The sequence below is a fragment of the Monodelphis domestica genome, chromosome 4, assembly GCF_027887165.1.
Source record: "Monodelphis domestica isolate mMonDom1 chromosome 4, mMonDom1.pri, whole genome shotgun sequence".
NCBI lineage: Eukaryota > Metazoa > Chordata > Mammalia > Didelphimorphia > Didelphidae > Monodelphis > Monodelphis domestica.
Window position 1 is genome coordinate 379428128 of NC_077230.1, and position 26790 is coordinate 379454917.

Consider the following 26790-nt stretch of genomic DNA (forward strand, 5'->3'; position numbering starts at 1 on the left):
GGCTGGATCTGCCTTGTTGACACAGCTTCCATGGCCACCCTTCCAGTAATGGCAGTACTTTTACTCATTTTCTTTGGCTCACTGGGTAAGGAAGGGAAGTTGTAATATTCATTGCTCTCCAATGTCACTTCTAGGTTCTTCACCTACCTAAATCACTCAGTAGCCTCTCCTTAGAAGTCTATATAATGCTTATCTTTCACCCATTCAGACTGTCAGCTCACTCTCATTTATTACCTAAGTTTAGTACACTGCTCACAATCTTTCTCCACCACTCCCAACTTCTGCCCTTGTATTAATGACTTCAACTCTCATGCTGACTCTTCCTCAATCTAACCATTCAGTTTTTCAGCCTACTCATTTTCTATGACCTACCACACCACCTTACCTCAATCACACACAAAGATGGTCATATCAACCACAAATGCACCACCGCCATGTTCAAGAAATCTGAAATTCATTATATACACCTATAATCAACTGGCTTTCCACCTCTCCTTCTGCTTTCCCCTCTTTGTCTACACCATGATCTCCAATCCCTTGCTCTCAATTCTCTCCCAGGCCATCTCCCCTGAACTAGTCATTCTCTCCTCTTTTCTCCATCTTGACCTCTTGGTGAACCAGTTAAACTCTACAGTCATTTTTTCTAGAGGTCTAAACCTCTTTATATTCCTGATTACACCTGCCAACAAGCCTTAGCCTTGGTTCACTCCCACTTATCCACTAGTTTCACTCCTCCATATGTGCTAAGTGGAGAAAATCACACAAACATTCGACTGGGTCACTGTGAGAATTTGTTACACAATCTCAATTGGGCCTTCCCTGTTATTAGGCAGTCCTATAATACTTCCTTTACCAACTCACTATCCTACTTTCCTCAGTGGTTCTTCTAAACTTTTCCAATCTGTTCTCAAACTTTTTTTTTTTTAATTTTTCCCCTTACCTTCTATCTTGGAATCAATACTGTGTATTGGTTCCGAAGACAGAAGAGTGGCAAGGTTAGGCAATGGGGACTTGCCCAGGGTCACACAGCTGGGAAGTGTCTTGAGGCCAGATTTGAACCTAGGACTTCCCATCTCTAGACCTGGCTCTCAATCTACTGAGCTACCTAGCTGCACCCCCCCCCTTTCAAAATTCTTGATGTAGCCCCTCCCCCAAAACCTTATCCCTTATTTTACCAAAAAAATTGAGGCCATTTGCTATGAATTACTCTTCTCATATTACTTTCTTGCCACTCTCTCCTCCTTCATTCTATTCTCACATGAAAAGGCAGCTCTAGTCCTACCTAAAGCAAAATTTTCTTCCTGAACAATAGGGTTCATTCCATTCTATCTCCTCCAATAGATGGCCCCCTGTCATTTTTGCTCTTATTTTCATTTTCTTCCTGTCTATTTGCTCTTTCCCTACCACCTACAAATATACCCACATCTCTCCTATTCTGAAACAAGCAAAATAACAACACCTTGCACTTAATCCTTCCTTACCCACTATCATTGTATATCTCCTCTGCCCTTTGTGGTTAAACATTTGGGAAGGCTATCAACAATAGACACCTCCTACTTCTCCTTTGCTTTCTCCTTTTGTCATTCCAATTGAACTTGTTCTCTTAAAGTTACCAAGGATCTCTTAATTGCCAAATCTGAAGGCCTTTTTTCAGTTCTTCATCTCTTGACTACCTTTGACACTGTGGATCACTCCCTCTTTTCAGGATATTCTCTTCTAATTTTTGGATCAGTACTCTTCCCCAGCTCTCCTCTCATCTATCAGATACTCTTCAAATTTCCTTTGCTGGATTCTCATCCAGGGTATGGCCCTATTGTAGATGGGTGTCCCATCCTGCTCTGTTCTGACCCTCTTTTCTTCCTCTATATATTACTTCACTTGGTGTGATTTCATCAGCTCCCATGGATTTAATTATCACCTCTATGATGATGATTCTCAAAGCTAACTTCTTTGTTGACTTCCCATCTCCCATTTCCAACTGCCTCTTAGATATCTTAAAGTGGATGTGTTTGTAAATAGCTTAAATTCAATAGATCTAAAGTTTAACTTATTATCTTTCTCCCCAAATCCTACCCCTTTCTACTCCTATAATCTAGTCCCTTTTCTCTCTTATAGTATGGCAACTTCCTGTAGTCTTGGCTGCAAATGGGCAAGTGAAATATTACAACATTTTGTCCTACAGACTTGTGGGATAGAAATCACTTTAATTGGACCCTGATTCAAGGACTTGTTATAGGTTTATGTTACACATAAGTCTTTGATATATAGACACATTGTCTATATATCATCCACAAATTATCTTTTCTCTTTTATTAGAATTTTTAAAAAATTTCTCTTGCCAATTGATTCATATACCTTATAACTCAGCCATGCATCCCTAAGTGATCCCTGTGTTTTTCAATCACCTGGGTGGGGTGGGGTGGGTTGTATAATTATTATTATTCTAAATTGCAAAGTTTAAATTCCTTTTGAGAATAATTTTAGGTTAAGAAACATGCTACTCTCCAAATCCAGAAATTGAACTTGGAGAAGGCACCATGAAGATGCCTCCCTCCACATACCACCCGCTATACCAGAAGATCCAGAGTGAACTCTGGGATGTGGTGATTTGAACTGTGTGGGGTTGAATGCATTTGTTTTGTATGTATACGATTATGCCCCCTAACTGGCTTTTTGTCAATAAGCATAGCAATAATTGGTTTTCTTCTCTTCTCCTCAAATTATTGTAATTTCAAAGTTAGTATGTTTACAAGACCCACTGAAGAGACTAGTCTTCCTGGGGTGGGGGGTGGGGGGGTAATGTATAATTAAAAATCTGTTACCCTAAAAAACCCAACTACATTTTCTGGGAACCCTCTGATTGTCTGTCATTATGTACTTCCTGTAGATAAGGAATAAATACCCAGTGGGCAGTCCTGCCTGTCTCTTCCTTTGGCATGCAGTCAGCAGTGATGGTGGTGAGGATTTTGAAAATGGCTAACCAGCCATGGGCACATGGTCTTTATTTTGTATCCTCTTATTTTTTGAGTCCTAACGATCATTTAATAAACCTCCTAAAATATATTATTTATTATTAAGATATAATATTAATTTTTACATTTCTAAATTTCCCTATTGCTTTCAAGGGTACCATATTGTCCCGCCCTCCCAGTTCCTCAGGCTCAAAACCTACGTGACATACTGAATTCCTCACTCTTACTTCCCCCCTATTCAAGCTGTTGCCAAAGCTAGTTCATTTCAACTTTGCAATATCTCTCCAATAGCCCCCCTTCTCTCCTCTGATACTGCCATGACTCTGTTGCTATCACCTCATGCTTGGAGGCTAGTCGGTCTCCCTGCTAGAAGTCCCTACTCCAACCAAAATCTTTTTCCTAAAGTGCAGGTCCAACCACAGCATTCTCTCATTCAATAAAGCCTAGTTCACAAAATACAACGGTTCTAATCTAATCTAATCTAATCTAATCTAATCTAATCTAGTTCCCTCCCCCACCTCTTTAGGCTTGACTCTCTACCACATGCTTTTCAAACCAACAGCATTGGTCCCCCAGGCTGTTCCAGGAACAACAGCTGTTCCATCCTTGGACTCTGGGTATTGTCTGGATGTTCCTCATGCCCTGAATGTTTCTCTTTCACATCTCCACAGACTGGCTTCTTCAAGTATCAACTAAAACCCTGTCTTCTATGCTACATTAATTCTGGTGCTTTCCCTCTGGCAATTGTCCCCCCCGCCCCCCAGTAACCTTTTGGTACACATTTGTATACTTGTTGTCTTTTCCAAGAGATTGGGAGCTCCTTGAGTGCAGGGGCTTTCTGCCTCTTTTTGTATCCCCAGCACTTAAATTAAGCACCTGACATGGGCAGGTACTTAATAAATGCTTACCGACTTACTGATAGGAACCCTCCTATAATGGAATCAGTTGCCAAAAGCTTCTTTTTAAAAACTCAGTGTCTGAGACCACATTTGAACCTAGGGCCTCCCATCTCTAGGCTTCAATCTACTGAGCCACCCAGCTGTCCCCTCTTGCCTAGACTACTGCAATGACCTACTAATTGCTACTCTGGCCTCTCCTCCATAGAAACTGTCCTCCACATATCTACTCAAGTAATTTTTCAAATGTTTTGCTGTAACCATATTACCCTCTCCTTTCTCCCCATTCCCTTTGCTCCTTTGGTTTTTCCACAATCGCCCTCTTCCTATCTTTCTAGTCTCCTCACACATTACTCATCTACACAACCACAGAGTCATACTTGCTGTTCATCCCATGCAACACTCTTTATCTCTTGCTTTCAAGTCCTTACACTGGTTATCCCCCATGCCCAGAATGCTCCCCCTCCTCACCTCTGTTTCTAAAAATCTATGGCTCCTTTTAGACTCAGTTTAAACCCCATCTTGGGCAAAAGGCCTTTTCTGAATCTAGCCTCTTGCCAATGTCTTCTTTCTATTTACTCTGTATTTTGTAAACTCCCGGTATTCCTTCATCAGAATGCACATTCCTTGAGAGCAAAGATGTTTGTTTTTACTCTGGATCCTTACCACCATCTCTGTGCTTAGCACACAGTAAGTATTAATAAACCAGTGTATGTTGATTGAATTCTTGCACTTTACTAATAAGCAGCCAAACTGGCCTTCTTTCTGTTTCTTAGATACAATATTCCTCCCATTCTGGTCCTTTGTGGTATCTACCATGCCCAGAAGGTACTCCCTCGGTTACCCCCATCTTTGCTTCAAAGCTCTGCTCTAACACCACCTTCTTTTTCTGTCTTGTCCCTCTTCTCCATAGAAGTATGTATTTTTTTCACCTTAGTAGCATTTTATTTTTTCCAAGTTATATGTAAAAACAATTTTCAACATTCATTTTCCAAAAAATTGAGTTCCAAATTCTCTTCCTCTCTCCTGAGACAGTTATTTGATGTAAATTATACATGTCTAGCACCACCTTTTACACAAATGATCTCCTCACATACTAGCACCTTCCAGATGTCTCTATTTTGTACATTAGACTAGTTTTCAGATCATATGTCAATCTGAGGAAGTTCCTCCTTTAGTGGTTATTCAATCTTTTATAAGTCATACCCAACTCTTCTCGACTTATGAGGTTTTCATGGCAAAGACACTGTTACAGTTTGCCATTCTCTTTTCTAGTTTATTTTATAGAGGAGGAAACTGAGGAAAATGGAATTAAACAGCCTGCTCAGGGTCACACAGCTATTAAGTATCTGAGACTAGATTTGAATTCAGGAAGATGAATCTTTCTGACTCCAAACCCAGCACTCTATCCACGGTGCCACCTAGCAGCCATGGGAGACCCTAATATTGACTGGAATTATAGATCTAGTATGTCGGGGAGGAAGAGACCAACCCAAGTAGCTAGGATATATAAAGAGGTGATTAATGCTAATTGATATTGTTTTCTCTGTCAAAAGCTAATAGAAATTAATAGCCCCCAAATAAGGAGATGGTAAGGGACTATCATTGGTGAGTTCCAGTCACCTATTTCAGATGGAAGGCAAATATATTCCTGATTTTCATAAATGAGAAGGAAATGTAGTCTACAAATTATAGATTAGTGAGTTTGACTCTTCATTCATGGCAAATTTCTAGATTAACATTAAAAAAGATGGATTTAGAGAAGGAAGCAAATCACTGAATTAGAAACTAGAAACACTAAGCTCAAAGTTATGCTGGCCATTTACTAGCTGTTTGACCCTGGGCCTAGTCACTTAATCTCAGACTCCATTTCTTCATTTCTACATAGGACTGTTATGGGGCTCAAAATAGATAATGTATATAAAATACATCTTAGAGGTTGGCTATCATTTTCTTTTTTTGAAAAGGTTACTAAACAAGTAGAACTGGAAGTGCTTCAAGTATAATTTACTTTTTTTTTAAGCAAATCATTTGGTAGTCTCCTCTGCTATTCTTTTTTTAAAAGAATGTTATTTTATTTTTTTCTCAATTACATGTAAAAACAATTTTTTAACATTTTTAAAAACAATTTTTTAGTTCTAAATTTCCTCCTTTTCTTTCCTCTTCTTTGAGAAGGCAAATACTTTTATATAGATTATATATGTGCAATCATGTAAAACATATTTCCATATTAGCCCTGTTGCCAAAAAGAGCATAGCCCCCCAAAAAGAGAAAAAAAATAAGGTAAAAAAGTATGCTTCAATCTGCAATTCAGACTCCATCAGTTCTTTCTCTGGAGATGAACAGCATTTTTCATCATAAGTCCTTCAGAACTGCTTTAGATTATTGTATTGTTGAGAATATATAAATCATCCAGAGTTTGTTTTGGTACAATATTCCTGTTACTGTGAACTCCTAGTTCTAATCATTTCATTTTTCAACATCATATTCATATAAGTCTTCCCAGGCTTTTCTGAAAGCATCTTGCTTTTTATTTCTTATAGCACAACGAGTATTTCATCACATTCATTAACTAGTCCTCTGCTATTCTTATTAAAAAAATGGAGACTTGGGGCTGGAGTTGAGTACCATGAGATGGATTTAGACCCCAAAATCAGTTATTAAGGGTTGAATTTCAACTCAGGAAAGGCTATAATTCTTCACACTCTGATCTTGGGAGCTCTGTTGAGGAACAATAACCAGGCGTTCCCCGCTTTTCCTAGGCCTTGGAACTAAATGTGCACAAATTATGTTTTTCTTAAGGCTCTGAGATACCTGAAGAAATCCACTAACACCCCACCCCTATCACCCCCAGTCTCAGAACAGCATGAGCACTTATGCATCTGGGGTTGAAATCTTAGAATCTCCAGGGCATTTTCGGCTGTCAAAATGTCTACTTTCTTCAAGGGGATGATACAAATATGCCTGTCAGGTTTGTAAAGCATCCTGAGCTCCTTGGAGGATGTGTTAAAGAAATGTAAAACATTGTCACCAGCAGGCCACAGTTGGGCCAGGACATCTGAGTGGAGAAGAATAGCTCAAATAAGATCAAAGAGTAAATCATCTCACTTCTCTGATTTACCTAGTTGGAGGCCAACTGTATAGGTGGTTGACCACTTTTGTAAAATGATAAAAAAAATCATTTGAGGATGATTAAAAAAAAAAAAGATTAGAAGATACCTTAGAGACTATCTGGCACACCATAAAGGTAGTAGGGGATACAAGAAATGGTAGAATAGATCACAGGCCTTCTAAAGTGCTGCCATGGATCTGAATGAACTTCTAGTACAACCTCATCAATTTCTAGTATGGGGAAAGGAAGAGGAAAGGCCCACACTAACTCAGTGACTGGCCTAAGGTAGCAGAGTCCTAGCATTCTAACCAATGCCTCCCAATCCCAAACCCACTGCTCATTTCACAACACTGTGGAGACTTCTCAGGAGACCTGGATTCTGGTCACAGCTCGGTCATTAACAAGCTGTGTGAGAGCTCTGCAAGGTAGAACCTCTCTGGGTCTCAATTTGCCTACCTGCAAAAAGGAGAGGTTGGACAATCACTATTTACTGATGTTAAAACTCTTGAGGTAACAGTAGCTCCTTTACTGACACCTCAGGAGCACTGCCAACTCATGTATGTGTTCTCTCCCCCCCCCTCCCCTGCAATCACACAAGGAAGCAAGATACCCCTCTCCCAGCATGAGCAGGCACCACTCCAAACTCAGAGTCTTCTTATTAACAGGACACACCTGTGCTTTCTACTCTACAGAAAGCCAGTTTTTCAGGTCTCTTGTTGCACAAAAGGCAGATGTCTCGATGTTGAGTCAGGCCCAAAGGTGCCCAACCAATTCAGTTCTTCACAGTCCTCTCAGTAGAGTAGACAGACACAGAGAAGGAAGTATCAAGTCAAACCTAAATTCCTGTTCTTTTCCCAGCTTAGCTACCTCTGGAATGACCAGTTCTCAAATCCCTAACAGACCCTTCTGAAAGATCCTAGAAGAAGGGTAGTCAGTCTCTAAGGGGGAGAGGGGGGGGGGGGGGGGAAGGAAAAAAAACCCTACCCCAATAACAACAACAAACACAAAACCCCCAAGAGCAAATGGGAATTTCCTCTTCTATCCTGAGGCAGGCTGATCCTGCAGCTGAGACAGGTGAAGGTCAGCTGGCTGAGCACCCTGCCAGCCCCAAGGAAATGGTAGGGCCAGAAGAATTTCCTCATGTGTTTCCAATGTGTTTTATGCATTTTATTGCTCATCTGCCATGCAGATCAAAAGTGCTGGAGCAAGTCCAACTATTTCACACAGAATCTCACACTCCAGGCTGGCTGCAGCCCCAAAGCCTTCATTTCTTCACTTGAAATACTGCCCAGTGTTATTTTGGGATGTGACCTGATAGAGGAAGCCCACAGGGACTCCGAGACGATAACAGTTCCAGCTGTGATTGGTTGCCTGGCCCCAGTAAATGCCAGCGTGGGTTTGTCAGTCTTTACTGACAAGCAGGGACTACTCAGGAGCTAACACCTTCTCTTAACACCACAACAAAACCATGCCTGAAATCACACAGCCCATACTTCAAATAGGGAGGGGCTACAAGTTCTGGCACGAGCTAGACGAATTGGTTTTCAAGACAAGATGATGCAAAAGACTCCATGTTTAGAGGGTAGAGAAAACCTCTTCTTTGCAGACTTGACACAGTAGAGGACATTGATATATCTTTCTGAACCCCTGAGGCCTAAAGATGAAGCTAAAGGAAAAATTCAGGGCTTCAACCCAAGTCTCTAGAAACAAAACTTTCATTACAGCTCCAACTCTACCACCCCTTGACATTCTCTAATCCTTTCAGGTATGAAGTATTTTTGCTTCAATTCATTAACTTCCTGAATTCTTCCATGTGTTGCCACACAAACTGTTGGAAGGCGTGCATCAACTCCTCTGTGTTCTCTCTCTGCAAGTCAAACAAGTAGCCCACCAACAGCCTAGCACCTGAGAGTAAGCAAGACTCTCAAAATACATTCCAACTTGATCACAGGTGTAAAAGAAATCTGCCAAATTCTCTTTCATTCTAGCCCCCAAAATGGAGAACCTGAGTAGGCAGTAATTTCTACACTGAGAACATGGAGAAAACACAGAGAGTGGTTGGGAAATGGGACCCCTGAAAAGAAGGTTTAGGAAAGAAGACAAGAGATTTAACCAACATTAAACAGAGGGGATAGGATGCAGAGACTAGTAGGCTCTTTGGGCTAAGAAAAAATGAGTTTAAACTAAGTTAGCTCCATGTTAAGGAAGATGGTGTTTGCTTCTGTTTTCCTCTGCATGTGTCCTTTTGAAGCCCATTATTTTATTCCTGGGAGCACTCTTTACAATGACTCAAACTGTGAGCCCACATTATCTAAGGGATCCTTGGACTCCAAATTCATTGTTATCCCTACTAATGCCAGCTGATGCTAGTTAACCTTCAAGTATTTCCACATCATGAGACTGGGGTTTGATATGGTTTAGCTGAAATTAATTAAACTGCAGGAGTAAATATTTACATCAAATAGTTCGCATTTGGCAGACCACAGAGGTGTTCATAAAAATCTTCTTTAGAAATGCGCACGTGCGCACGCACATACGCATGCACGCACGCGCACCGAGATATTGGTGCTGGAGAAACATGACAACCTAAGATGAAACAGATGAAAACTAGTTGGGATGCTGGAATTCTATCTCCCAAAACTTCCATGACATCTCCCCCACTTCCAGGGTTACTTAAGTTTCTGGAAGTCTCAGTTTCTTCATTCTGTAAAGTGAAATTAATAAAAGCTGTAGTATCTACCTCCCTCCAAAGATGGTTGTGAGGAGTATGAGAATATATAGGTAAAATACATTACAGATAAGTGTCAGTTATCAATAGGTTTCCTCCTCCTGCCCTAGGGCAATTGGGGTTCAAAGCCTTTCTTTCCAAGGGTAGTTTGATCACACTCCAGACTGGAAAGGACTCAAAGAGCTTTTGTCATTGTACTATTGTTCCAAGTGGTGGGTGGTTTATTCCAACCTTTAATCAGTCACTATTCATGCCCTAGAAACCAATCCTATAGTCTCAGCTGTAATTCCAGGGACACTGCCAATCCAGAAGATTGGCCTCCTCTCATTCCTGGTGATGGTACTAGGTTAGCAAGCTTAAAGGGTGCTGAGAAGATAGCTGGCACCATATGTTGGTTTGGGGCCAAACCCTGGTCACTAGCATTATCAACCCCCTTGGATTATATGTATTGTCTGGGAAAGGAAGCAATTTTTAAGAGAAGAGTCTCAATGAACAACTGTCTCCTAATCCCTATCCCTTAAAAACTTTCCAGTAACCTCAGTTGTATCCGAGAAATGGTACAGGACAAGACTCTCATTAAATGCCCTCTTTTATTTTGTAAAAGGATATTTGTGTGTAGGCTAAGGGGAATCATACTTCCTGGCAACTCCTGATGATTTGATGAAGGATTGAGGTTTGAGTCTTGTCCCTAGAATCCTTTGAGAACATAAAAGGGAAGTGAAGGGAGGAAGGCTTCAAGAAGCTCTAAAAGCTCCAGGTCATCAGTTTTTATTGACTGATTAGGGAAAACTGACATTCACTGAAATCCCATTTTCTGCAAATCTGAGAAAGAATGGATGGATAGAAAGTCAAAGAACAAAGGAAGTATCTTTTCTCTCTCTGAACTGGAGAGGGCCCTTCCCTCTCCCAATTTGGGCTTAGATCTGAGCCCTGGATGGCAGCTACAGACAGAAGAGAGCAATAGCCTCCCAGAAGCAAGAGAACCATTCAAAAAGATCATTAACTCTGATAAGAATGAAGGATTTATTTTTGAAAATCACAACAGAAAATTGAGTTTGAAGATCAAGCTACTCCAAAACTATCAGGTCATAGGAAAAAAATGTTCCCATTTTTCAGATTTAGTCTATGTCTAATAATGTCTTTGATACTAGTGTATAGAACCAGATGGGCTCAGAGATTGGGCAGAGAATGGAGTGTTCTTGTTTCTCCTCTCTTCACTACCACATATATTTCCTTCCCTTCACATGATTGCAAGGAACTAACCACAGAACTTGGAAATCGAAAGGAACTTTAGCTCAACCTCCTCATTTTACAGATGAGGGAGCTGGTGATACAGTGAGTAAAAACACCAGGCATAGTCAGGAAAACCTGAGTTCAAATCTGACACTTCCTAGCTATGTACGTGTAGGTAAGTCACCTGTCTGCATGAATTTCCTCAACTATAAAATGGGGATGATAATAGTACCTACCTCCTGGGCTGCTGTGAAGATCAAATGAGATAATAATTGTAAAGCACCTAGGCACTGTGCCTGGCACACAGTAGGTACTATATAAATACTTGCTATTAGTATTAGCTGTGGCAAATTAGGTCTAGAGAGGATAAGTGACCAGTCTGAGGTCACAAAGGCATTAAACTAAGCAGCTGCTCCTCTTTAAAGCCCTGAGGGGTATCAGTAATACTCATCTGTTCTGAGGACCCCCTCTTCCTAATGGTCCAGATCCACTCCAAAGCTTCCCTGAGGAACTGGGACCACAAAGTTTCACCCCAGAACAGACCCCGTGTACTGCTTTCTTTCTCAGACCCTTGACAACTCCCCTCTCCACACACACACTGTCTTGGTCTTCCTACACAGCTTAGCTTCTCCTTTTTGTCAAATTGCCCCTGTACTCTCATTCTCAATTCCTTTCAAAGATCCACCTTGGCCAGTGTGATTAAGGTACAGTAGGCCTGAGGATACACTGCTGGTATGGAGCTAGTATGACTTTTTGTTTTGTTTTAATAAAGAATAACACTCCCAGTTTGTCTGGCTAGATTTTAAACTCCTAGGTCTTTAGCAAGCTTAGTACTGAGCGGGCAAATACTGAATCCAATGTAATTTCATTATCAAGGTGGCAGGGCAATTAGCAAACATCTGCTCCTGGATTGCATCTTCTTTTGTGGGGTAAGGGTAGCTTAACTTCAACCTCTTCCCATGCAGACCTGCTTTTGCCCTACTCAAGAAAATGAAGTAGAGGCAAGAGTCAGGCCTTCCGACTCCCCAGGCTTGTGCTGCCCAGCCAAGGGACAACAATAGAAGCCATGAGCAGCACAGCTCTCTCCAAATACAATTAGGACAACCAATATCTCAGCCCAGGAGCATTTTTGTGGGTGTGGAGCTGACTTCTTGAAGAAGTACTGTAAGAATAGCTACAGATTTGAAAATTAAAGCTTTTGAGGGTCAGGGGAAATAATGAGATTAAAACCAAAAGAAAATTCAGAGATTTTGCAAAGGAATACTTTCTCTTCCAGGTATAGTTACCCCTGCCAAGTCTCCTCTGTCTCAGGTCTATTAAAAGTTATAAAACACCCCCACTGAATTGACAACTACTTTAATTCAATCTTACCACCATGATCAGCTAATTTTGACCTCCCTCCTTTCCTCTCCCTGATGTGTTAACACTCTCCAATCCTACCAACTTGGGCAATTACAACCACTGGGTCCTGGATATTTGCAACCCCATGGAAATAAGGGCTCCTGTTTAAGGCTGAAGAGCTCATCTTTCCCCGATAGGTTTTAGACTCACTGGTGGAAGCCATTGGTTCTAACTGCAGTGCAGGGAAGGAGCGGTTTGGAAAGGAGGCTGTTGGGAGGCGGAGCTCCACATCACAGGAGGAATTTCAATTTAATGGCAAAAATACAAGAACCTGCTGTTCTCATCTACCTCTGCAAATCTTCTGAGGTGGGTCTGGTCTTTTGGATGAAGGCTGGGGCAGGCTAGAGATGGAAGAAAGGGAAAAAGAAGCCTCGGGGTTGACTACATTCCTGCAAACAGTCAGCTTGGCTGCAGCAGCAGCCATTGATTTTTCCTAGGTCGATATTCTGCTCCCACAGATCTGCTCAGCAGGAGCTTTAATCACATATAGTGCCTCTGTTCCACATCTCCCCTCCTTCCCCCTCCCCAAACCAATAAAACACCAACACCAAACACAATCATGCAGTTGGCAATGGACAGCAAGTAAGTATTCTCCCCCTACTCTGCAAAGAGAAATTCTAGGCATCAGCTGCAACCCAGGGAGGAGGAGATAGAGCTGGACATGGCTGCCAAGAGGGCAGTTGAGTGGAAAAACCCCTAGGCCCAGGCATGCTTGGTTAGCTTTATGTGACTCCTAGGGGAAAGGGCTCCTGTTTGCTCCCTCCAGGCCCACCCCCTACATTGTATTCCATCCACACTAGGTCATCTTCCCATAGCAGCTCCTCCTTGAGGACACACTTTCTTTCTACTCTACCTTAAGGTTTCCCCACTGTTTGCCAGGAACAATTTCCTCACTAAGTCAGAAAGCCACATCTTGGCCCCAAACAGACAGCACCCTCCAGGGGTGATCCTGTCAAAAACAGTCTTAAATCTCTATGCAATAAAATGGGTCAGGGCTGGGCTGGAGTGAGTGGTTTCAGCACAGCAAATACTGATGGAGCAGAGCAGGGTTGATTATGTCAAGGTAGGGGACTTTGCCATTGCCCCTCTGAAGACTAGGTTGAATGTCCCAGCTCAGAGGTCACCAACTTCCGTTAATCCAATGGCTCTAGACAATCCCCTGGCAACATGGAGGCAAGCCAGAGCATGGGCCCAGAAGGAGGAGAAATGAGTAGAAAACTGAAAAACTGAAGCATGTATGGTAGGGGCCTTAGGGAGATAGTGTTACTATTATAGCTGGAGTGGGGAGCAATGGCCAGAGAGCACCTGGCCTGAAAATTTAGATCTAATCTCAGGTGTCTACGAGCTGGGTAACCCTAGGCAAGTCCTTTGCCCTCTCTGTTGTCCCAGTTAACCTCTCGGTAAAATGAATATAAAGATTGCATCCCCACCCCCCCCACCCCCCCAGGGTCATTGTGAAGATCAGCACAGTTCCTGGAACACAGTAGGTGCTATTCATGCCCATATCCTGGAGACAGACTTTGGCTCCACCTGACTGTCCTTAGGGTACTTTATAGCACTCAGATCATGCTTAGGTGGTAAAGGTAGCTCAATGGTAGTTCTAGTTTGGGCTAGATCTGGGGCAAGGTGACCTCTAGAGAGGTTCAACTGGGATCATACTTGAACCCTTCATCCCACAGTACAAGCATGGGCCCTAGGTGAAGTCTTGCAAGAAAGGAAAATTAAAAGAATGGCCGCACAATTAGCAGTGATGATAAGCACTGCTGAAGGCTTGTGGGGGCTATGACAGAACAAAACAACCGGTTGGGGCCTGGAGGGAATTGTAGGCAGGACTTTCCACCTCAAGGCCATGACAGTGTTCATGGGTGAGGAAAAAGGCCTATGTGCTCTCTAAGGAGGCTGACTCTGTCCCTTCCTCTCCTTACTAATGGATATGTTTTGAGTTGGGAATTAGTTTAGAAGGGAGAAGGAAAGGGGGGTGGAAATCCCCTTCTCTTCCCACACTAGCAGCATTCATTTCCTAGTAGGGAACAATTTTACTATATTGGGGTTGACTTTGGGGGTACAGCTCCCTCCTGACTCTCATTTCCAAGCCCCAGGCCACATTTTCTCACCATCTGTATGACATGACCTCCTCTTGGTTTTCTTGGGAAGGGAGGGGAGGAAGATAGGGGAACTTAGTGCTCAGTTCAGTCTCTAGGAGTATTTGCATCATCTCAGACAACTATGACATCACAACATTCCAGAGGGGGGGGAATTGAAAATGAGTGAAGGAGGAAGGGGAAGTGGGCAGAGAAGAATTCCTTATTCTAGGCTTGGTCACAACATTGGGAGGAGTGGGAAAACAGAACCAGAACACTCCTTGTTGGGGTACCATAACCAATGACATGTTATTCCAAAAGCAAGTCAGGGGAACATTTTTTCCTTTAGAAATCACTAGGAAGAGAAACAACCCTAAAATTTTTGTTTCAGTATCAGACACTGGTATACCAGGCTTAAAAGGAGAGTAGCTTACTTCAATTTGGAGAGGGACAGGGAACTATTGGTTCTTTTCCTATGGTAGCATTCCTATATAAAAGGAAAAGTATTTCCCTATTCCCTATTAGATGGGATTGAGTCCATCCAACAAGTGGTATCAATTTCTTTTTCTTTCTGTCTTTTGGAAAAACCTTTACCTTCCATCTTAGAATCAATATTATGTATTGGTTCCAAGACAGAAGAATAGTAAGGACTAAGCAATGGGAGTTAAGTGACTTGCCCAGGGTCACACAGCTAGTTAAGAGTCTGAGGCCACATTTGAACCTGGGACCACTCCTCATCTCTGGATCTAGCTCTCAATCCACTGAGCCACACCTATCCTGCCCCAAGGGTATCAGTTTCAAGACATCATTTTGGCAGCATATCCTTAGTTCTGGCATCCTAGATTCTGTTGCTATTTTGGAATATGTCAATAGGTGAAGCTGGAACCTGTGCTCCACTGAAGAACTCTGTCAGTGTTTTAAGAAAGAGAACATCAAAGGGGGAAGAGGAGATGGGGGTGGGGGGAGGCCCCTCAACATTACCATGGCAACATAGCCTATTCCACATATTGAAAAACCTGCCGGGATTGCCAGCCCCTAAGGTCAAAGGTTGCTAGAATACTCAATTACTATAAATAGTTTATCACTATTTTAGGAAACTCAACAGCCTCTTTAAGAAGTTTCTTCCTTCTAGAATAAAGGCCTGATTAAATATAATAATAAAAAAATTAATCACTCATTGATCCCTGCATTCTCTTGGGGGAGTTGGTCTAAGAACAGCAAGTATACCTAGAATTCCTGGAGATCCCAATGTGGCTCCTTGGAGCAGGCCCATCTGCTGTTTCTGAGAGGCATAGGGACAAAGAACTCAGGAAAGAGATCATTTTGTCCCCTAATCATCTTTTCTTCTAAAAAGGGACAAGGCTGACCAAGTATATTCCTTTTGCAGAGCTGAGGAAGGGAGGCCTTGGACATTCAAATAAACATAGTTGCTCATGTCCACACTCTCAATTTCTCCCTTCTCTGTTCTTGGCTCCATTTGGGGAGAAATGCTCACAGGCAGGAAGGTCGAGTCAGCACATGTTCTCCGCACCCAGTGTTTTCCATCAGCAGGCTGCACTGCTATGAAGGGAAGCACTGCCTTTCTAATACAAAAATCAGCATAACTCAGGTGGCCCTTGGGTCTAGGGAAGGCTTTAGGAGAAAGAACAACAAACCTCACTTCTTGGAGCCCCAGGTTCCTTATCTGAAAAATAAAAGGGTTGGATTTGAGGACCTCTAAGGCCCCCTTTGGATCAGGCTACATTTAAGGTCTCTTCCAAACAAGGTCCCTTCTAAGCTGGTCATTCTAGCAGGCTCCAGTAGCAAAAAGGTGAGTCCAGAGGGCACAGTATTGTCCAGTAGACCTGGGACAGGCCATACCAATCCTAAGCTAATGCATTGTGAAGAAAGCACGTTTGTCTTTCTACAAGTTCACCACTGTCTTCCCTACACCAATTTCCGGATTAAACAAAGAACCACCCACTGACCTTGTAAGGGGCTGGGGGGCAAACAATAAAAGAAGGCCCAAACCAGATAACTTCCTCATCCAGGACACCTATGGCCCCATCTTGGGCTAGCTCACCTCAAAGGAGCGCATACAGCAGTGATCTCAGGCACTTTTCAAACTGAGATTGTTGCTAATAAAACAAAAGATTTCAGTGAGAGGAATCTGAGAGACACATCCAGGCAGGAAGCTGAGCTGAGCCACTGGTGACTAGAATAGAAACAGGAAACGAGCCCTGGAACAAGCAGACAATAATCTGCTGCAAGTACAAACCCAAGTACCAGAAAGCAAGAAGGCAAGTGAAAGCAAGCTGCATCATGCCACCTTTGGCCCTTCTCTGTGTCCCCAGCGCCTGGCACAGGGTCTGCACACAGTAGGTACTTAGTAAATGTTTAATGACCAACCACTATTGCCTTACTAGCTGACCTGGCTCAGGGCAAATCCAAAGTCTAGAATGTTCCTGGTAGGGACCACTGGCTGATCTAGCGGGTTAGGGAGGAAGCTCTTTTCCAAGGACCAATGAATATTGCCTGGGTCCAAATTTAAGGGGAAGTTCAGTGTACTGCACAGTGAAACCTAAAAGAAACCAGGTTACAATCTGGGGAGTCTGCTGTGTAAGATCCCTGAGGTATTGCAGAGTGAAGCTAACCTCACAGACCAGATTCAAAATTTAAAAACAAACAAAAAACAAGAGCTGCAGAAACAAAAGAGAAAAGAGAAAGGGAAAGACAAACATGGAGGGAGGGACAGAAAGATAAGGAGATGGAGACCCTCAATTTTTGTCCTGATTCTATCAGCAATTATCCCTTCTGGAGACACAGAACAAAAGACAGGAATAACAACAGCCCCAGGTTCTCCTCATCTCTGAAAACTTCTAGAGAACACCGAATACTAAAATCCATTGGCCTTTAGAAAGTTTATCTTCTTTTTATATTTAATACCCCCCCATCCCTACAGCAAATAGTGAGCAAATCACCAATCTGCAAAAATCTTTAATTTGCAGCAAAAATCAAGTATCTCAGAAACATTTCTGATAAGAGATTACTGGTGCCCCCCAACAGGAAAACAGTGAAGTTGCTATAAGAAGCTACTGTATAAAAATACTCTCACATTTTCAAAGTATTTCAAATATACATTATCTTGCTTATGATCAACCCTACTTTATAGATGGAAAAAATGAAATGTAGAGTTGAGAAACTGACTTGCCTAAGGTCATAATTGAAAAGTTTATCAAGGGTTTGAAATTGGGTCATAGAATTCCAGGTTTAGAGGTGGAAGGGCTTGTGGAGGCCATCATGCACAATCCCAGACTTTCCAGAAGCAGAGTAAGAGGCAGAATATGAGTCTAAGTGTTCCTGGGTCCAAGGCCAGCACCAGATCCATCACATCAGGCTTCTGTTTCCTCTTACTCTTATAGTTGGATCTCTTCAATGCTGCACCCCTGCAACCCCTCAAACATCCAACCCCACCCCCCACCACTTAAACAAGGCTAATGTAAATTTCACTAAATGGATCACCCATTAATATTGGGGTTCCAGGTCCCTAACAGGACAATAATGACATTACTAGAAGCATTTGCCCAAACCTCTACAGAAGAATGGTGAGGGGTAAAGGTTGTTTTGGACAGATCCAAACTCTAATCTGATAAATTCATTCATTTAACCAGCATTTATTAAAGGCTGACCCTGTGTAAAATAGTGGGCATATACTAAGATAAAAAAAACAACAACAAAGCTAAAGAGGACTAGAGGGTAAAGGGAAAAGTCAACCTAATTCTCAGTCATTTAAGCCTGGATTGTTAAATATTGGTCTAATAAAATGGAAGAGGCCTTGGATATGCAAGCAGAGGAAAGCTCGGATGTGACACAACCACCTGGGGCACTTGTTCAAGGTTCCCCTTCCCCCAGAGTTTCAGTTTCCTCACCTGTAAAAAGAGGAAGTTAGAGCAAATAAACTCCAAGGTCCTACTGGCTCTAAACCCATGCCCATTTAGAACCCTTTCCTGGGCTGCTGTCACTCTCTCTTCCAGGTGTCCTTTTCTTTGTTCATTTGAGCCTCTACTTTAGGAGGCTGGAAAGACAATTTCTGGTTGATTCTATAGGTTTGAAAGAAATGGAAACTATGAGTAAATCTTAAGTTTGGGATTATCTAAAGGACTTCCTTTAGTAAAGTTCTGTTTTTCTCATTTTTTGCCTGTACAAAATTTAGAGTGTGGATATCATATCCTGGTCTGGCCCATTTCCCTACCTTGGATATGTACAGAAGAACCTCGGTCTCTTATGTGTCCTTCTCCAGATCACTGTAACACAAGCTCCCTAGATCTGAGAACACCATGGAAGTGAAAACCTGAGAGCTCATAATATGGCATTAACTGAAATCTAGGGCTATCTCCTTAGTAGGAGGCTCAAATGCTGGAGCACCCAGAGTAAAAGGAATATAAAACTTCAATCCCACTTCCCTCCCATGTCACCTTTCAGCAGGTAATCCCTACCTTTTACACTGAGGAGATGGGGACCAGGACAAGTTGATCTCCCTCCAACACTAATCCCTTCAAATGACTGTCTTTGATGACCTCTTCCCTCCTTTAAAACCAACCACACACCTGTATCCTTGGGTTCCCAGCTTCCGGTGAGCTGTGTGTTCCATAGCATCCTCTCCCTCTTTGGCACTTTCAATATTTGCCTTGTTGGAAACCCCTTACCTGGGGATGGGAGAAACCCTACAAACTTTTGGTTGACCTTAAGTGCCCCACAGTGATCATTCTCTCACCATCAATCTTCTTATAAAAGTGATTTAACAACTATTAATTTCACTTCACCCCTCATTTTCTTCATTGCCCTTTTTTATAATCAAGCTTCTATTTCTACCACTTTATAGACTCCCCAATGATCTGCTTCTGGTCAAATCCAATCATCCATCTTCAACTCCTACTCCATGATAAGATAAAGAATTTGTTATTGTTGGCCATCAAACTATCTATTCACACACAGTACCCTCCTACAACTGAGAAGGATGATCCACCTTTGCTATCTCTGGGCCTTTCTTCTACAATACCCAGTGAATTCGCAAGGCTCCACCCTTGCCCTCTCATTCTCTTCTCTAACTAAACACTTAACCCATTCTCAATTCAACCATCACATTTAGGTAGAGGCCTCAAAATATCTGCATCCCTGATCAGGAAATATCAGAGTTGGAAGGCACCTGAGAGGTTATCTAGTTCAACTCTTACCTGAGCCAAAATCCCTTTTATAACTTACCCAACAAAATAGCATCCAGCTTCTTCAAGACCTCCAGTGAGAAGAAACCCACTCCAAATAAGAAGCCTAGATCTACCCCTTCTCCCTCATTGTTCCTAGAGTCCTGGCTTCTGTCTGGGGCAAAAGCACAAGGTAATCTTTCTTCTACATAACAGCCATTCAAATACTTCAGAGCAACCTCATCAATGCCCAGCCCCCAGTCTTTTCTTCTCTAAGCTAAATACCCACAAGTCCTTTCAACTGACCTTAATATAGTATGATATCAAGGCCTTATATTATCCTGGCTGCCCTCTTTTGGGTAATCTCCAACCAATCAATGTCCTTCTTAAATATGGTGTCCAGAATGAAATACTATTCTCTAGGATATAATCTGATTATGGTAATAGTCTACATTTGGACTACCTCCTAGCCCTAGAAGTTACCCACCTCAAGCTGACATTGCATTAGCTTTTGTGTCTGCCATTTCACACTGGTGACTCATACTGAATTTGCCATCTATTAAAATTCCTAGATCTCTTTCAGACAAAGTATATATACAGATAGCCATGCCTCCCCTATTTTGTACCTGTTCTGTTGGTCAACTGAAAATATAAGACTTTCTATTTGTCCTTATTAGTAATAATAGCTGACATTTATGGAACATTTTACAGCTGCCCAAACTTTTTTACCAACATTAGTTCACTTGATCTTCCCCAACAACCCTTTGAAATAATTTCTACAATAATCATTATCTCCATTTACAGATGAGGAAACTGAAGCTCAGAGAAGCTTGCCCATGGTTCTAGATAGTAAGCATTAGATAAATTTGAATTCAGGTCTTTTTTGGCTTCAAGTTCAGTGCCCTGTTAAATTTTACCTTATTAGACTTGGCCCAAAAGTCTAGCCTGTTTAGGTCTCTTTTGGAACTTGACCCTGACATCCAACCTGTTAGCTAATCTTAGCAGCTTTCTGTCATCTGTAAATGTGAAAAGCATGACAGCTATGCTGCTATCCAAGTCATAAGCACAGAGTCAGACACATTCCTAGATATCTCCTACTAAATTTTGGGGCCAAATATTCTCCCATTCTAAAGAAGCCCCAAACCTATAACTACATGCTTTACATTTTCATTTTGGTGCAGCATGGCATGGTGGAAATACAATGAATGTGGAAGTCAGGGTGAGAGGATAGCTCTGCTATTTACTACTGGGTGACCTTAGGCAATTTACATTGTGTCTGAACCTATCTTCTCATCTACAGAAGACAACTATATTTTCTCTATAGTACCAGGCAAGGTCTAAAGTTTACAATTCTGCTGGCATTTCAAACTATACAAGACCCAAACTAAATGTGTCTTTCCCTTAAATCAGTTTCCCCATTTCTGTCAGATGCATCATTCTTCTTCTAAACACCAGAGCTCAAAAACCTTAGGAATCCTGAGTCACCAGTGTTCTTATATACCTGGTCTAAGTTTTCTGAACCTTGAGGTAAAGGATTTTAACTTGTTCATCTATGTATATTCATTCTTCAATGCTAGGCACATAGCAGACACTTAAATGTTTGCTGAATGAATACTGAATGCCAGTTCTTTAGGCAAAAATCCTTCAAAGTAAAAACCTTACTCAAAGAGCTAACATTTCCCTAGCCTGTCCAACAAAGACATACAAATTCCATATCAATTTACAAGGAAGAACAAAGTGAAATAGTATCTTTGTAAAGTAAATGACTGACCACTAATCAATCCCTTGTTCCTGGGGTCACTGCCAAGTAGAAAACGAAATGCAACTCTATCTAAAATTGGTTTGGAGGCTTGTTCTATTCAGAAAAATTTTATCAGGTCAATAATTCAACTAAGTTATCCTAAAAGTTAGATAGGTAATTACTATTTTGGTAGTAAAACTCTTAATTACTTGACAAGCAGTAACCTAATGGGTCAGTCCAAATAATTCCTTTAATACATGAAGTTTTTGTTGCTATTTCTAATTGAGGGAAAGAGGAAAGAAATATTATTCAGGTACTGGCTGGGCAAAATCATACAAAAATTCTTCTAATATCCACAATACTCAAGGTGTGAGACCATATCATAAATCAAACCGAGTTAACAAATTTTAAAATTGCCCAAGCATAGTATTTCTTAGAAATACATATAATCTACAAAATGTATTTTGCCTCTTTAAAAGTTTAGCTAAAGAGCTTTTAAAACACCATTGAATTTATTTTTAGGTCACTTTTTACCAGGAGCCTAAAACCCATCTCAACAGATGTTGTTTTGGTACTGAGGTCCTCTCTATAGAGGCACTGAAGCAGTTTAATTTTAAGATGAAATATTAAAAAAGGCCTGGAACTCTGAAAGGGAAAGAACTGCAACAATTTAAAGAAAGTATTAAGTTTTGAGTTCCTCTATTAACAAAAAACCTCCACCTTGTTAAGACCTGTGGATCCAGCTAAAATAATGAGAGCTTGGTCACGCACATTTTGGACTAAATCAGTTTAGACACACATTCCTGTAAAGTTCAGCAAGGATAAAGAAAAGGATTGAGACAGATTAACTGGACAGAAATGACCAACCACTTTGCTATTAGAAACCCTCAGTCTTCAAAGAAGTCAATCATAAAAAGGAATTTTCTGCCTTAGCATAAGATTATTCTGTTATAATTTCTGAGGCCAGTTAAGTCTTTCTACTTTTTTGTGTGTGTAAAGTTAGTTTTCCAACCAGCCACTAGCCCTTCAGAAAACCATTTCTACTATACCAAAGTAATTGAGAAGAGACTTTTTCAAATAATGCTAAAAAAAATCTCAAGCAAACATGGAGGTCATTTATTTGGGAAACACTCTTAGCTGCATATCTGAATAGAATTTTGAAACTTGAAGTAAAATAGAATTTGCAATTGAGAACCAATTCCCCAATGTATGACAACTCTATTTTACTTCTCTTAGCCATTCACTTTAGAAAATCATAAAGATTTTAGAGCTGGATGAGACCTTAGCAGTTTTTCTACAGTTACAAGGATATAGACTCCTAGGCTATTTAGTCCAATGTGCATCTGGAACAGTGGTTTACAAATCCCTTATCTTACAGAGGAGATGGAGGATCTAAGACTGCTGGCAAGTAGTCAGCCTAGATTCAGGTTCCCTAATTGATCCATAGCATAGGGCCCTAATCCTACAACAAGATATCACCTCGATAAGTAGTCCAGAGAGTTCAATCTAACAAAAATAAAGAATGGTCAGAAAAATTTTACTACTGTTTTCATCATGTGTCAATGAGATAAGTAAATAAGATATGAAAACAAAGGCTAGGCCATTCACATCTAGATTCTTATGCTTTTCAAGGGTGAGTATCTCTGATAGGATCTTTGCCTTAGTCAGATACCTACCAAAGCTGCTACCAATGGAACCACATCATTACACTTTAGGGAATAAAAACAGATTATTTCAATTTCCAAAATCTAACATTGTTTGAGCATCTACAATGTCCAAGATACTATGGAGGAACATTCAGAAAGGGTTAGTAAGGACTGCTAAAACATAGGGAAAAACAAACTTTGAAAAGATGGAATATGTTCTTAAGGTGTGTCAGAGTTACTTGAGATGAAAATAAATAATATATCACAAGTCACCAGCCATAAGGACTTTTAAAAGACAACTACAAACTAATTCTAGTGACATCTGAAAGGGGCAAGTGAATATATTATACTGTTCTAGGCTCCTATTTTCAAAGTATCCTAAAGAATTTTTCCTTAGCCTGGCTGTAGACTTTATTAGTAGCAGCCAGTCTCACAAATGAAACTCTACATTGAAAAAAAGCCTCCTGGCTAAGAAAAAGAATCCCATAACTGTATGTGTCACAGGTACCTTAAGCAGTGTGGTAAAGCCTATGAAAACCTCCTCAGAATAATAATTTAAATGCATATATATGCGCATACATATAATAAAACAAGTACACACATATATACAAAAATTACAGAGGAACACAATTATCTTGAAATACATTTATAAAAAAATTAAACAAAATTCATGAACTCTTGGTTAAGAACCCCTGAGCTAGAGAGTATTCCTTCACCTTCATACTATAGGTACCAGAGAAGCAAGAAAGACTAAAGGAATGAGAAAACTGAGAAGGGTTACGAAGGATAGAATCTAGAAATGGACATCCAAGTTACTGAAGTTACTTGCAGGGTCCTGAACCAAAGAATCACTCAACATTCCTATACTACCACACATGTATAAAGCTGGGGAATGGGAGGAAAAAGATATTTCTTGAAGGAAAAAGAATGATATGTGGTTTGATGTGGACTATTATAATTTAGATTCATTATCCACTTGCCAAATGACATCTCTTCATCTTCCCATGCAAAATGATAGATCTAGGATCCAAAGATCCTACTTAATTTAAGTTTTGAGGTTCATAAGACTGTCTCTTGAAGAGATTGTCATTATAAATAGTCATTATATTTGCTAGGCAAGCATGAATTAAGTACCAACTGTGTACACAGTACCTTATTTTAATCAGGCATATAACTTGGGCAAACAGAGAGCCTTTTTACATACATTTGTGCTCAAAATGACAATGAATTCTGGATAAAACTTGATCTCACCCCTTAGCTGAAGGCTAAGATCCCAATCGATGAGGGCAAGAAAACTAACTTTTCTAAACCAGGAAAGAAAATGATAAATGGGAAAAGGCCTATCTATTTCTAACCGATCATTACTTGAATCTGTGTCTCCCATGTCTGTCACTGTGGTCCCAGAGCAAGGACCAAGAACAAATAAACACTTCCAATAGCATCACAAAATCAAGTACCTGGGCAGGACTAGAAAGTACATGTGAATACATGTATGCAAATACATATGCACACAAACGCATCAATCTCACCTAAGCTCTCAAGGAAGGCAATTCTTCATTCATTCACTTAACCGAAAGTCACCATCACCACAGAAGTTCACATACTCCTGATTTCTGATCCCAGAAAAAAAGAATATTTCCACTTTCCTCCTGGAATCCCTTCAAGAGACCTGTTTCTCCCCACACCTCTCGTTACACATGAGATTACTCACTGGCAAGCTAGAGGGTCTTGATTGAAGACTCAGGTTCATATCTTCTTGCCCTCCTTTACTGGAAGCCATTGAAGGGGCTGAGGATGCCTGAGACCCAAATGAGTCTTGAGATAATTCCTGAAATATAAAGAAATAGGATCTGAAACTTTGAAATGATTTAGATCAACCTGAAATATTCTCACGGCGAAGGGGCAGATGAGCATGAATTGACAGTTCTCTCACCTGAAGAGGCACAGGGATGCTTAAATACCACAGATGGCATCAAACAAGGCAAAGAAATCTGTGCCTTTCAAAGCAAAAATATGAACTATAGGCACAAGATTCCTTCTCATGGCATTGTTGATTCTCATTATCTATTTATTAAATCTAGAAATGATTCTTTGGGGCCAAAATGTCATAGTCTAGAAATCTAGGAAGGGTGGCTATGAGTAAGACTGATTTTTAGTTGAATAAAAATTTGAAGGAGAGAAGAAGGGGAGAGGGGAGGGGGGGAAGAAAGAAAACAAAAATCAAATCTATCCTCAGAGGGTGAGGTTTTTGCCACACGAAGAGTGCTCAAAAGAACTTATCACAGGCTCTAAAGGCAATCGCCAAAGGGAGGTACTGGAGTAATAGCTGTGACACTGCAATAGGAATATGTTCTCTTAAGGTAAGAATGACTAAAGGGACCACTTGTTTGAAGGTAAAAATCCTGGTTGTGGTTTCTGTTTTTTAAATCAGTCTTTATTTCTCATCTGTCTATGTAACTTTGTAGTGCTCTGTTTCTTTACCAGAGCAACAGGTATTTATACAGTTAAGACGGTTATGCTTTTATTCGTCTAATCAATCCAGTAAAGCATGTTTACCCAGAGTTTAATTGGTTTTTAAGTGCACATCAGAGAACCAATTTGTATGGCAAAGTTCTGATAACGCCAGAGCTCAAGCTGTCAGCGGTCATATGATGTACAGGTGAGGAGGAGGAGGAAGGTCTTACCTGGGGAGGAGGGAAGCGCTGCTGGGAATAGGCAGTTTGTTGTGGCTGCTGTGCCTGGGATTGAGGGTATGCAGACTGCTGAGAGAGGGCTGCAGAAGCTGTCTGCTGAGGTGGCTGCTGCTGGTAGGGTGACTGTGCCTGCTGTTGGGAGTAGGGGGGCTGGCTTTGGGGGTGCTGTTGTGCTGTCGACTGCTGCTGGGGATATGGAGATGGGGACTGCTGATGAGAAGGCTGGGATGGCTGCTGAGAGTAAGGAGGCTGGGTTGCCTGGAGCTGTGGCGGCTGTGACTGAGGCTGCTGTGGATAGGAAGGCTGGGCATGAGGAGTCTGAGATGGTGGTGCCTGGGAATAGGGCGGCTGTTGTGGATGAGGGCTTTGCTGGTTGTAGTATGGACTCTGGCCCTGCTGGCCATACCCGCTGGGACCTTGTTGACCATAAGGAGGAATCTGTAAAAAAAAGATGAATTTTAGCTAAGTGCTCAGTAGTTATTTTGAATAACAAACTTACTTTAAACTACCTATTTACTGAAAGCTAGGTTTAACAAGTACTCGGCTGATTTTAAAGAATGAGGAGTGCAAATTTTACATGTATAGGAAGCAACCTCATACCCAGGTTTAATAGACTAAAAACCCAGGAATGAATAATGCTGACCCAGATGCTAACTTAGTGTAGAGCTCAGAAATGCCTTTGTTTTCTCCTCTAGAAAGTAGGAAAATAAAAATTGGAAAACAAGGGGATGCCCTTCAATTGGGGAATGGCTGAACAAATTGTGGCATATGTTGGTGATGGAATACTATTGTGCTGAAAGGAATAATGAACTGGAGGAATTTCATGGGTACTGGAAAAACCTCCAGGAAGTGATGCAGAGCGAAAGGAGCAGAACCAAGAGAATGTTGTGCACAGAGACTGATACGCTGTGGCACAATCGAATGTAATGGACTTCTCCATTAGTGGCAATGCACGAGAAAGAACACTATCCACATTCAGAGGGAAAACTGTGGGAGTAGAAACACCGAAGAAAAACTGCTTGATCACATGGGTGAGGGGATATGATCAGGGATGTAGACTCTAAATGAGCATCCTAGTGCAAACATCAACATCATGGAAATAGTTCT

The 26790-nt window shown here is 41.2% G+C and overlaps 1 protein-coding gene across 1 annotated transcript in view; it reads right to left on the reverse strand.

Annotated features, from left to right (window-relative positions):
* Positions 1 to 26790, reverse strand: part of ARID1A (AT-rich interaction domain 1A) — a 93504-nt gene that overhangs the window by 21897 nt on the left and 44817 nt on the right. Inside the window, exons 3-4 of the mRNA XM_007491373.3 lie at positions 25675 to 26121; positions 24702 to 24818 (exon numbers count right to left, since the gene is read on the reverse strand). Of these exons, the coding sequence (XP_007491435.2) occupies positions 24702 to 24818; positions 25675 to 26121 (564 nt within the window). The remainder of the gene's footprint in view (positions 1 to 24701; positions 24819 to 25674; positions 26122 to 26790) is intronic.